This window comes from Hyposmocoma kahamanoa, unplaced genomic scaffold (genome assembly GCF_003589595.1).
Source record: "Hyposmocoma kahamanoa isolate Upper Pololo Valley unplaced genomic scaffold, ASM358959v1 87, whole genome shotgun sequence".
In the NCBI taxonomy this organism is placed as follows: Eukaryota; Metazoa; Arthropoda; class Insecta; order Lepidoptera; family Cosmopterigidae; genus Hyposmocoma; species Hyposmocoma kahamanoa.
In genome coordinates, this window is record NW_020654422.1 from 16834546 (window position 1) to 16848207 (window position 13662).

At 33.9% G+C, this 13662-nt stretch overlaps 1 protein-coding gene across 1 annotated transcript in view; it reads right to left on the bottom strand.

The window, feature by feature from the left end:
- The window catches only part of LOC113235399, a 40001-nt gene extending 30657 nt beyond the window's left edge, over window positions 1-9344 (bottom strand). Inside the window, exons 1-5 of the mRNA XM_026471078.1 lie at window positions 9305-9344; window positions 8772-9140; window positions 7099-7331; window positions 6643-6930; window positions 1104-1213 (exon numbers count right to left, since the gene is read on the bottom strand). Coding sequence (XP_026326863.1) covers window positions 1104-1213; window positions 6643-6930; window positions 7099-7331; window positions 8772-9014 — 874 coding nt within the window. The 5' untranslated portion in view covers window positions 9015-9140; window positions 9305-9344. The remainder of the gene's footprint in view (window positions 1-1103; window positions 1214-6642; window positions 6931-7098; window positions 7332-8771; window positions 9141-9304) is intronic.
- Window positions 9345-13662: the final 4318 nt, after the last annotated feature.

A 13662-nucleotide genomic window follows, 5' to 3' on the forward strand; every position in this document is an offset into this window, starting at 1 on the left:
GCAAACCGCTGATTTTCAGCTATAACCTAGAAGATTCCGCGGATACGATAACCAGCTAGCTGACGCCATTTTCATGTTGTATAAATTAAAGAAATAATAATTTCGAAACTAAATAAATACGGAAGATAAACATAATAAATAATAATATTCTTTTAGATTTGCTTTAACTATGTTAACAATATAACCAAATTATAAATTGAATTAAATGTGATTATTATATAAAAGTCAATGTAATTATAAATAGGTATGTTGCTATTACACAATGCTATGTAGGCAATTTTCGCTACTTAAGCAAAGCATTATATTTAAAGATGTTTTGTTTAAAAAATTAATTTGTCAATTTCTGACGTCGCCATTTTCACTACGCATACACAATATGGAAGCGTGCGTGTGCGTGGGATCGGGGCGCCTGATCGAACTGATAAAAAATTGATTACTATAGAAAATACGTTATTTTATTTTTTCCTTTGAAATAGTATTTGTAAAACGGTTTTTGTAAAAACAAACACCGATATACAAATTCGTTTTAGGGTCGCACTCGCGCCGCCGAAACGCCGCCGCCGGCACTTTTTTGTCGGCGCGCCGCCGCCGGTTGGTCTATTATCGGCGCTCATGTCTACTGTAAATACAGTAATTCATTTTTAAAAAAATAAAAGAATGTTTCCTTTAAGTACAATTAGCAATCTTCATGTCTAATTGATTTTTTTCACTCTGTATATATTCATTATCTTGTAAAACAGCTTGAGGTCCTCCGCCGCATCACATATCCCGCGCACCATTTACCAATTCAAATGTCCAGTAAGGCGCCTTAACCACTTTAAAACCTAGCAAGTTTCAAATACTTGCTATGTTTTGAATTGGACAAAGTGACTTACTAGGTTTTGGACTGGTCACGAAGCGGACTAGATGTGCCTTACTAGGTTTTAAGGTTTCTAAACCTCTAGTAAATTGTAGGTTTTGATGTGGCTTTTTTCACTGCAATTTGGTGACTAATTACTCAGGAAGTAGGACTCCGTTAAAAAAATGATTACTAGGTTTTGTTCAGGGGCAGCCGAAAGTATTAGCATGCAATGATTAGATGGAATAATGAATAAAACCATTACCAACGTGAGAAGTGGTACTTAGCACCTTAAGAAATGCAGCTTGAGTTCTAAACCAAACCCCTTCTAGTTCACAATAAGCTGATACTTCCTTGGAAAACTTTTCAATCAGCCTGGAAAAATAAATCTACTGGTAATTTTTATATATATATTTCAGTAGGGTGTGTAATGATAGATATAACAACAAATAATGAATGCTCATGGCTCATTTCTCTATTTATCGATCATAAATAATTACGTAGCCGGAAAATACTGGATATGGGCGTAGATTACATATTATTTAGATTTTTAGCGTAGATTATATACTATTACTTTCCTATACTTCCTTCGGAAGAAAGAAAGGCACAAGCAACAAATTCTAAATTCGTACATAAATGTGTTTAAACATATTTTAGGTTTTCTGATAAAAAGAACAGTTAAAATATACATTTGATATTAAGATAAATTAGATTAAGTAGTTTATTTATGTTATAAATACATACCACGTGTTTTATATAAAAACTTTCATTGTATTTTTCTCTTTTAACTTAGTAAAAAAATATATTCATAAAAATATTATAATTATAGGTCAATGATAACTGCATATAAAAGGCATAACTAATTTCAATGTCACTTTTAATACTTGACTCGTTCTGGAGCCACATGGTGTCTCTAGAACGCAGCTGAGTTTTCATACACCTTTAAAAAAAATATAAAAATTTAAAAGACCTGCCTACCCCGATAGGACACTGGCGTGATTATACATATGTATGTATATAGTACATTATTTAGTTTAACCATGGACCAAATAACTGAAGACGACTGCTAATCGCGATACAAATCAGCGTAATCAGTCAAAGTAATTTGTTTTACATTGACGAGCTGCAATTTATCAAGGCTACTCTAACCGTGACCGTGGGACCTGTAAAGGGCCCGAAACGTTACTTTGTTTAAAAAACACAAATATACGCGATTAAATCCGGTAAAATAGTTTCATTTCCTATTAAAAAAATAATTTCAACTCAGTCAATATTTGAATAATATATGTTTCTGTAATAGTCTGTGTAGGTAGTAGGTTTGTAGATTCTCCTCTCAGTGAATACTGTCGGAATTCACGGGTCAATTTTTGAGTAAAAACGCGTGTGTTCAACTAGACATTGGCGTAATCATCGATTACTTCGATGGGGCCATAACAGTTAAAAGAAGAATAATATTAGAAAAAAAAACTAAATACTTGTATTTCATATTAAAGAGGAATTAGTTGATATCCACAGTCATTTACATAATATAACTACTTCCAGGCTATTGATCAGCGCCATCTAGATATAAGTCGGAATTTTAAACTTTTTCTGAGTTACGATACTACATGTATGGAGATTTTAGACACTACTTATGGTGGGACTTCACATGACTATTTGTATTTGCGTATTTGACATATTTGGCAAACAATCACCATCTGTAGATAGCATGTGTGGCAAAGCATTTGGCTTGTTTGCCTATTCGACAAATGCAGCAAGAAAGAAAGAAAATACATTCAAAGTGCTTTTCCACTGGCGAGGCGAGACGAGACGTGGCGAGGCGAGAATTGAAATCTCGCCGACCTATTTCCACCGAAAATTGCCATCGCGGTCTCGCGTTAGCACTCGCGAGCTCGCGCTGGGGTTATGGATGTGGCTAAAGTACCATGTCCCGCAAATTCGTATTATTAAATATGTTAACAAAAGAAGAATCAGGTGAAGATACTGTAAAAAGAAATAATCACGTTGTAATATAAGCTGTTTGTACCCTCTAGGATAAATAAATAAATAAAAATAACTTTTTTGAAAATAACTTTTTATTATATAGTCTTTTATCCCAGGGTAAGTATTACGAACTAGCAAAATACACATAAAAAATTTACAACTGGCGCTGGTATGTTTACATGCAACTATAATGTGTATATACGTTTTCGAAAACGATGCAATGTTTTAAAAGTAGTTACATAATTATGATAAAATCACAGTCCTAAAATCGTGTCATTTTAATGCATTTATAAATATATGATATGCATTGTACAAATATTTACGAAAATGATATGAATACATGTATGACACCTGCCCCCGTAGCATGGCTACGCATGATAGTCGCGACACGCGCGATAAAATTGAAATAAGCGCGCGCTATTGGCTATCTAAATTAGATCTGATCGAGACAGCCAATAGCGTGGCTTATTCCAATTTTATCGCGCGTGTCGCGACTAACATACGTAGCCATACTACGTGGGCAGGACTATAATATATATTTTTCATTGACTGCAGTTTGTTTATTTCTCTATGAAATAAAAGTATACTATTATTTTTAAAATGGTGTCGTGATTCCATATTTTTGAAAACCGTACAAGGTAAATTTTTTGACATATCTAATATTTACGTAATCTCGAAAATGTGTGAACGTTGACATTTTAATGCACGCGACTGTATCCCACAATCGATTGACATTATTAACCATCGCGAGCACGCGCGATATCGTACGAGACATCGTGAATCGTGTTTCTGTAGCAGAGTTAATAAAGAAATCGTATTTCCTTTAAACAGTATAATGCTCTATGTAGGCAGCAATGCGGTTCAATGTTACATCAACAAATATTCCAAATCTCGTCTCGCCCATCCTCGTCAATCCCGACCATTTCCACCGAAGATGCGCTAGGAAATATTGATATTTTGCCATACAAGTTTTAAAAATCGTCTCGCCTAGTCTCGTCTCGCCTCGCCGGTGGAAATACGCCTAATATAAGAATAATATTATTATTTTATGCTTAAAGTGTATTGCACTAAAAAGGCCCAACTCAGCAAATACTGCAGAGCCACAACGCTGGTTTTCAGTGGAAATTTTCAAAGTGGCCGATTTAAAAATAAAATAACAAATAAAATGAACAAGAAAATAAAAAATGTGGACGCGAATTAAAATAAGTGCAACATAAATAAGATATATATAATTTAGAAAAATAAAATTGCCATATTGCCTACAGCGTTGTCAAATAGTTCACTCTGTCTTCATGTATTTTATGTTTCTCGGTTGCGTTACACAAATAAAATTTCTTGCACGTGTATTTTGCAGTATTAAAATGTGATCTCTGACTTTATTTTTTAAAGTATAAACAGATTGTGAAGAAGCAAATACCAAACTTGCTTTACCGCGCGCTGATCGGTTTCTCGGCGCACTTCAGAGGAGCCAAATAGGCAAATACGCAAGTAAACCGTCTACACTGTGGTCATATTCATTATTTTAACTGCTCATTTGGCTCCATGCGTAGACGGTCGTATTTGTCAGTTTCTGTATATGCGTCTGTGCGCGAAATATTTTTCCAATTTTTCCAAGAACAACAAACACCCAGTAGCGAACACAAGTTGTCTTGTGAAGTGCCGCCATTAAATTATTGGTCCATGGTTTAATAAATAGTTAATACGCCTAAGTGAATAAAATAGCAATCATAGCTTGATAGCGAAAATAGTGTCTAATAAAATAATAATATAACGCACACACACACACGGTGCCATGGACGCACACATAGGCAATCACAAATTACACCCAAACTCACATGAGAAATAAATGTAGGCCATACAAATATTTCTCACGGCTCGGGAATCGAACCCGGGAGCACTGCGTGGCAGACCAGGATGGTAACCGTTTAGCCACGAAGGCAGTTAATGTATTGAATGTACGAAGACAGTTAATAAAAAAAATGTATTGATGAATTACAGAACTTCTCAACTACGTGAAGTATCAATTCTATAAGAATCTATTCCATGTGCTTTATAGTCTAAAAGTCTGGGCACACCCCGGACCATACCCTGAACGGGATTGATTGATACTATGAACGTATTAGACACGACCTTATGACCTACGACCTTCGAAAAATGTCTATACCCACTATGCTACTGTGTTGGTCGATGAACGAACGATCTTGTAGGCGCTGTTTCATAATAATTTATATAACGAATATTTTTTGCATGTTCTGATACGGTTACGGTCTTGGTATGTAGTATATATAACGGTGTAGTAGGCAGAACCCAAATACCCCTCACTGCGCTCGTCATCGCACCTAAATTTAACGGTGGGATTGTATTAATACACTATAGATCAAGTTCAAGGCGTCCGTGTATCACTAAGATGCTCGTTCGTCCTAACTGTAAAACAAATTTCTTTTTTAACGAGAAGAAGTCTTTTCGTGCAACGCAGCTGTGGAACAGACTCCCTTTACATATCCAGTCTAGCCCGTCTATCGCTTCTTTCAAGAAAAGGTTGAAAGCGCACTTTCTGACTGAACTCTCTTAGTAATCATCGTGTGGTATTAGTTTTTACATACTTATTTATGTAGATATGTACCTATGTGTATATATTACACTATTTACATATTGGTGATATTTATTATGATTAATTATAATACTTATGTAAGTAATGGTATTTTTTTTATGTACTTTATTTTATTTCTTCCGCGCTCTCTCTTACACGCTATTGCCCACTTATAAACTTAGCTCTCACTGCCCTGGGTTGTTTGGAAGAGATCTCTTTTAGAGATAAGTCCACCTTTGCTCACTTTCTGTTAATATAATATTTCTGTTGTACTTATTTGGTGCAATAAAGAACATTATAGGTAATCAATGAATGGTATATCTAAAATGTTTATAATACCCAAAGTTATTTCATATCAAGCAAGAACATGTCAAATGTCTTCATATACCATAAACTAATTTTATTCCTTAAGCATTCTTTTGAACAAAAATATATCATTTGTTGTTATATAATTTGAACCACACCCATTACAGTATGAATTTTGGTTTTCATTTGGTTTCAGACAAATAAATATTCATGTTCCTATTATGGAAATACTAGAATCTTTTACAAAGGTATCAATCAAGAGCATTTTCCGCAGGGAACATAATAAAGTTTTTCCGGAGCCTTAATATCGACTCATCCATAAAACAAAGGCCTATGTGCAAGACTGCTTATTCTTAGAACATTGTACATTTCGTTGTTCTTCTCTATGGATATCAGATCGACCGGTGTTCGATTTTATATGTCCGAAACGAAATAAGATATAAACATTATGAAAAGACCTTATAGATAGGCCTTATTTTAAATAACGAAATTATGTATTTATCATATTTTCGCTGTATAACCACATCAGACTCTGTTCTTCAGATGGGTCATATTATGAAAAATGGAATGTTTATTTTAATTCGCAACAAGTAAAGTTTATATAACAAGATTTTATATATTCATAAAATCGCTTAGCAGAAATAAATTGTACTAATAATAGGGTATTTCTAAAAATTTGTAAACAGAATCGAAAGTCGAAACTCAGAAATAAGGAATTCGAAAGAAATGACAACATTATAGTATATGTGACGTCACTTTACATAATAATGGCCCGTTTGGCATAAAGGTATTTTAACCAAGAATATAATTGGTGTTAGTTGAGACGATGAAAACTCATATATCATCCATTAACACACCCAATATTATTTCAATGCGCTATAATTCGCAAAAACAAAACTTTAATAACTTTATCTAGTATACTCACGCCAAAGCAGCATTCAAATGATCCAAAAGTTTCACAATGCAATGCACAGCATGTCGGTACAATACTGGATGTTCGAAATCTGGCTTAATAAGCAAACTCATGTTGTAATGTTTCACTGCCTGTTTGAATTGGCCTTGGACTGCATATGCATGACCCATTACATAATGATTCAAACAAAGTCCAAGGTTGTGCTCTATGGATGCTTCAAGGACAACAAGTGCATCTGTACTAAAGCCTGAATTATGAAATATGGTTCCCATGGTTAAGAGTGGAATGTCCTTGAAATCTCTGTAAAGAAAAAAATGTATCAATGCACATATTTCAGTTAACAATAAATCTCTAGTATAAATAAACCCATATCTGACTGCTTGGAATGAATTGATAACTATAGGGCCCAGACATAGTGTTAAACATAGATAGTAAGAAGAGTAGTAAGTAGAAAAGCACCTTGCTTACCTTGGAGCATGAAACACAGATCTTCTAGCACATTCCATAGCCATACTTGGATTTCCTTGATATCTCCAATACATGGCAGCAAGATTGTAATGCAGCCAAGAAGACGTATTTCGCTTAAGTGCTGTTGCTAGCCAGTGACCATACTTTTCCATGTTTATATGAAAAAAATGGTTAACTTGGTCAGCAATTACTGGCTCCAGATGAGATATTAGATGCTCCCTTGCCTGCATACCCTGGAATTAAAGAATTATTTAATCTTAGTATATAATATGCAGTGTGGCCCCTTTGCAGTATTCCAAAAATTTTTTTTAGTTAGAGGACATTGTAACGACCCTTTTAAAAAAACATTAGTTCCGCGAAAATCAACAGTATAAAAGTTATGATTTTTTTAAATTTACTTTTTGAATTTTATCTGCTCTTGTCACTAAAACAAATCTAGTTTGAAAACTATTCAACTAAACTAATTGAAATTTGGTATCGAAGTGTAACCATGTAGCTAACATGCAATAAGCCATTTTTGTGTATGTTCTTAGATTGCGCCGTTATTATAGACCTTTAGTTTTTCTTTTTATTTGTAAACAAATGTTCAGGAATAAAATTTGATATATCCTGGCTGTAAAAAATGTACAATCAGAATTTGCTAATTGCTTTAAAAACGACGTTAAGTATTTTTAGTTAATTTCTCAAAAGAATACACTAGTTCAACTCAGATTTATCTTAATAATTCTCAAACTCGTCTCTAATGATCATAATGTAGATGAAAAGAAAATATTCAAACAACTAAAATTTAGCCGCACTGATACATAGAACTTTCATTGTTGTGTGCATGTGTGATATAGGGATGTACGAAGTTTGTTTTGAATCAATTTTTTGGATCGTAATGGATCACATGCCTCTGAATCGATCTTCAGATGGCATCATATGGACTTGAATCGATTGATGTTTCATAATTTGTATTTATATTTATATAAAACATATTTTTTATATTATATAATTGCTATAATCAAACGTACATAATTATTTTTTTCACATTTTACAGAAATCTTTGACATCCAAACTTTTCAAAAATAATAATTTTGACAGCTATGAACAAAAGCATGGAGAACTCATTTTAAATGCCCTAAATACTGCTTTAAAATAATCCTTCATTACTTGTTTAGCACCATAAACAAAGCAGATAAGTTAAATAGTTTTTGTCTCGAATTCATCTAACTTCATTGAGATTATACGAATACCTGTTTACTGACCGACCATGACAAATTAATAAAATGAGGCTATTGTTTAGATTATGAATATGATCTAGACCATTCAATTTGGCTTTCTATTGAAAATCACATTGAAGTGAATCAATACAAAAAAACTCTAAATCGTATACTAATCTCTCTCTAATCGTTCACTTGAATCGATCTTCATAAAAATCGAACCATAATTTGCATCCCGAACTCATACACAACACATTTAGTTAAAATAACATTATCAGCACAACTCTTTTCAAATGCTATCCAATTACAATTGTACACAGCATATGCAATGAAAAATAAATTATACTATAATACACAACTGATTAAACATGAAAAATACGAATATGTAAAAATCAAGTAAATTTGAACATACTGTAATTACAAAAATAAAAAAGAAATTACAAACAAACCTATTCTTACTTATATACTTACTAGTAAGTGGTCATAGGTAACCATGCTGAAACTAAGTGAAGACAACTTCTTGCAATCTGGGATCCGAGCCTTTCCATCATAACTCATTTTATCGAGCTCATATTCTTCCCAGGCTACTCCTTGAGAAATTGAAAATTGTGTTGTGTACCAATCTATTTGATACAGTGGCACTGATTCTTGACAATGTGCATCACTACCCAAATACTTTGCAATGTCTAATTCTGTACGAATAAGCTTCCACATCTTCTTTAGCGCACGCTGCTTTGTTACCAGCTGTTGGTAAATCTCTACAATTCTGTTCCATCTAGTATCCTGTTCTAGGAGGTTTATTACGTCACTGGTATCCTTTAACTGGTAGCGGGAGCCCTCCTGAAAGGCAAACGAATTTTGTATAATAGAAAAGACATTGGCATTTAAGGCGCTGGTTTACGAGAACAAAGAAAGAGTTTATATATATTTTTTTTCATATAAAATTGTTGTGTTAGGTGCAATTATAAATGAAGGACGCATAAAACAGGAAACCCTTATCGTACTACTGGTATAATCCATCCCTCGTCGTTCAGAGCGTAGTGTTCGGCTTCGGTGACTATCCGGTGTTCCGACTGCACTCTCGTAAGATACACGCCCACCATCAACATATACACTACGAATTGCATTATGCTAATGTCTCCAAAACTTTTTCATTGAAAAATCGTAGTACTTATTTCAAAAAAAGTAATTATTTCTCATTTGATTCAAAACTAAATATCTCTCGATTTTGCACTATTTTGACAATTGACATTTTTGTATTTATTTGTTTAATTAATTAATCGACACGATGAGCAAATTAGATAGCTAAATACGAAACCATATGACGCTATCTCTTTCATACATACTATAACGCGGCAGAGCTAATGTAATGAATAAGTCATGTAGAGTCTGAAATAGAGATTTAATTTTAGCTACATCGGGTTTTGAGTTTCATATTTATGTAGTAAAGAATATAGTACATTGTGTATTAAGGGCGATAAATAAAAAAATACTAAAGACAGTCCATTATAAGCCCGAAGCCAAAGGTTAAGTGCTTCAATGAATCGAGCTTTGGAATTTTTTTACCGCCCATGCTACATACGTTTTTCATCATAAATTTGTGAGGAAATAAATATAATAATAATTTATTGTTTGTATGAATAGCTAAACATCGCTTCACTACACAACAATAATAATCACAGACTTTGACCTTTAAATAGGCATTATCTGTGTGCATGTTACATCGTCGACCTCATCGTTACTTTCCATCAGGTGAGATGGACTTCAAATGCGCACTTATTTTTTATATGTAAAAAAGAATTTCCAAATGGCGGGTTTTTTGTTTATTTTTTTGTTTATTTAAACAGATGGCCGCTATTCTTCATGGATTATTATCCATTTGTTCGAATTGTATTCAATTCGAACTAAAATTACTAATACTAAAACACTTATTAGCACAAACTAATAAGAGATCTATTCGATTTCAAGGGAGGGCCCTCGTCAAGTGTGGACTAAATAATACTCATAAAAAAGTAGCTCGAGTTGACTCGTTGTGGGGTAACTCGAGTTAAATAACTCGACTCGCCCATCGCTACCCTAACGTAAGTTTTACATCGAGTACCTACTATCAGCACCGCTATGCTATCGCCAAAACTCAGACATTCAGAATTTGAAACACTATCTTGATAGTGATTGGTCGTAGTTTCTATTTAAAAAGAAGTAACAAATTTTGAACTGATAACATAATTGAAACTTTACCCTGTTGGCATATCATTAAAAGTTCAAAACCTACTATTGCAAGTTGTCGTAACTTGCAATAGTAGGTTTTGAACTTCGTTTTGATTTTATATTGAAATTTCAATGGATGTGCGCCATCTAGCGGTTAATAGCTGAACGACGAAGAATTCGGGAAGTTTACTTTGTTTTCCAAAAAAGAAGCGACCATATTGAAACGACATAAGGTTTACTTTAGCAAAATAATTCATTTTCTATGATTATGTGTTTTGTGGGAGATAATTGACGTGGCCATAATGTACAAATAACAAAAATAAGCAAAGCTAAAATGGCGGACTGAGCCAAGTACGTGGAACTTCCCGCACTGTTGGCACACGTGTCACGCAAACTAAGCACTTCTAACAAGCGCAGCCGGCGAGGCGCCACTATCCCAGCTTCGTCCCAGCTGATGTGATGATGCGAGTGGACACCTGAATACTGAATATCTCCAGATGTCAAAATTGTCAATTTTATTGTGTACTATATTTCTCTGATGTCACGTAATTATTATTTTTGTAAGAAATGTGCACATTCTCCATGACGCGTAGGGACACACAAAAGGTTACAATTAAAAGCTTTTCTGTATTTCTTATGGTCAGGCTACAAAGAGAAGTGTTCCAGGCGCGGGAATTTTTGTAATGTGCGACTGTAGGTATATGTACCCCACCACACTGAAACGCGCGGTCGAAGCGCACAAACAACACGCGACAATAAAGGCCCGCTCCCGGAACGCTTCTGCAGCCACCTCTGTGTGGCCAGAACATTATTCCTCTGTTGCAAACATGGATGCAGGTTTAACTAACATGAACCACCTTTCAAAGTTTGCTTCAGAATCGTAGTAAGCAGCCTTAGTACCTATTTGTTTTTGTCTTTGAACCATCTGTGTACATTTACGAAAGTCTGGCTTCTCATTATTTATCAAATACAGAAACGCCTTATTAGTCACTATTTCAAACAAATTTTAGGTATATATGTACTTGCCTGAGCTTTTAAAGTGCTGATATCCCATTTTCCCAATGATCTTTCATGTTACATACATATTTCAGTTCTTCTAAGTGTTCACTTTGTAAAAGAGCATTAGAGTTTTATATAGGTACTTGTATAATTTTTTATGTTTTCAAAAAAGGAGGAGGTTCTCAATTCGACTGTATGTTTTTTGCATGTACCTATGTTACGCGTTTACTCCGGTATTTGTAAACCGATTTTGATGATTCTGTTTTTGTTGGAAAGACGGTACCTCCATAGTGGTTCCATTTAATTTTGAAGAAGATCATCTACCTCTAAGGATGGCTGATCACGCACGAAGATTCATTTTTATAGATAGCGCCTAAATTTTATTATAAGGAGCAATTTTTTTACAATTATTTTAATGGTAGATTTTGCTATTCTCCAATTCAAGGCGTTTTTCTCTCAATACACTTTGAGTAGTGACAACCGATTTTTATTATCTCCTGTGTCAAGTTCAAGTGGCGAACTAGGGGATGAATCCGGGTTTGCACGCTTTCCGGTAACCGATTTCAATAAAACTTGACAAATAAATGTAAGTCCACGTACTTTTGAGATCGGTTTTTTTAGCATCTACTCTGTACTAAGATTATAACATACAATTTTTCAGTAAAATACTTACTCAAATCTTACCAAAATAGGCTGCAAATTCTAATGTGTTTATTGGTGTAAAGCAAATAGCCTCAGTAGTAATTCTTAATCCTTTGTTCTGAATATTACAAATGAGACCTATATACTTATTTATATAAACTACTAAGCCATAGTCATAATGACTTCTATAACTATAGCTCCAAGTTAGACTAGCTAAATGTCTTATTATAACAATAGATTTTTGGATATTACCTACAGTATTATGTACATAAGACTGTAAGTTTAATCAATAATAAATTTGTACCTAAAAACTTATTTTCTTCTACTGTTTTAATATTTACAGACCTACTCGTATATGTAATATGTACCTATACAGTCATAGCAATATTTTTTTATTAAATATCATGACTGAGGTTATAAAAGACTGAACGGTAGTGTCTTGGAACTGGTACGTAGCAGTTCCAAGACTCTGAAGAATCTGTGTATTTGTCATGTATAATATACAAACAGACAGACCAAAGGCGATAGAGTCGTTCCTTGTGGCGCTCCTGCAAAAGCTGTCCCACATCAATTTCCACAAAATATCTACTCTGTTTCATAAGTTTTTTTAGTAAGTATCTAGTCTTATTACTTTGTGGAAGGAGAAATAAACGATTATTATTATTATTAACTTAGGATCGTGTAATAACAATTAAATTTGTTAAGAACTGTTAGCGAGTAGAAAAATTCAAGTATATAGCTCAAAGTCCCCCGAAGCTAAAGCACAAATTGTAAATTACGACCAGAGATAATTGAGGTGAAAGGTCACCATGTTGTCTATGAAAAGAATATTCAATAGTAAAATTTTGCGCGCGCAAAAGTACCGGGAAAAGAAATAAGAAAGACTAGCTTCAAAACGAAAACTTTTTTCTTAAAAGTTTTATGGCAAATAGATATTTTACTTTACTCTCCTTCTCTACGTACTCTATGTCTTTACGTTTACGACTTACATTATTCGACCAAATGCTATTGAAATAAAATGGTTTGCAGAACAGAAAATATAAATATCTTCTATGATTAGTCGAGGATTTGTTTGCGCTAGTTACTTTTGCGAAATACGAACACACATAACTTCAGTTTTATTTAAATAAACAGTAAAACTAGTTCAGCAAAAGCGCATCTGCAATGACATACGTTTATCGATATCAATGCATATAATATGCGTATCGCTTGCATAAAGAGAGTACGAATTTAGGGGTGATCAGATCAGGGTTGGCGGAGGCCTATTGCGCATGTCCAAATAACCTCATTTAACCCACGCCTCCGGGCCATCTACACGCATTTTCTCATTGTAGTTTTAGTGTTCAAAAATCTTAGCTTATGCTAAGGGAAAATACGTAGTTCCAGTTTTGATCAAATAATGAAAAGTCGATACTCAAGTGTAATGCATTTTATCATAAATTTAAACTCGTCACGTAGATGTTAACAGTACAATGATCGTCGCATTTAATGTGAGATGAGACATGGTGTTGTG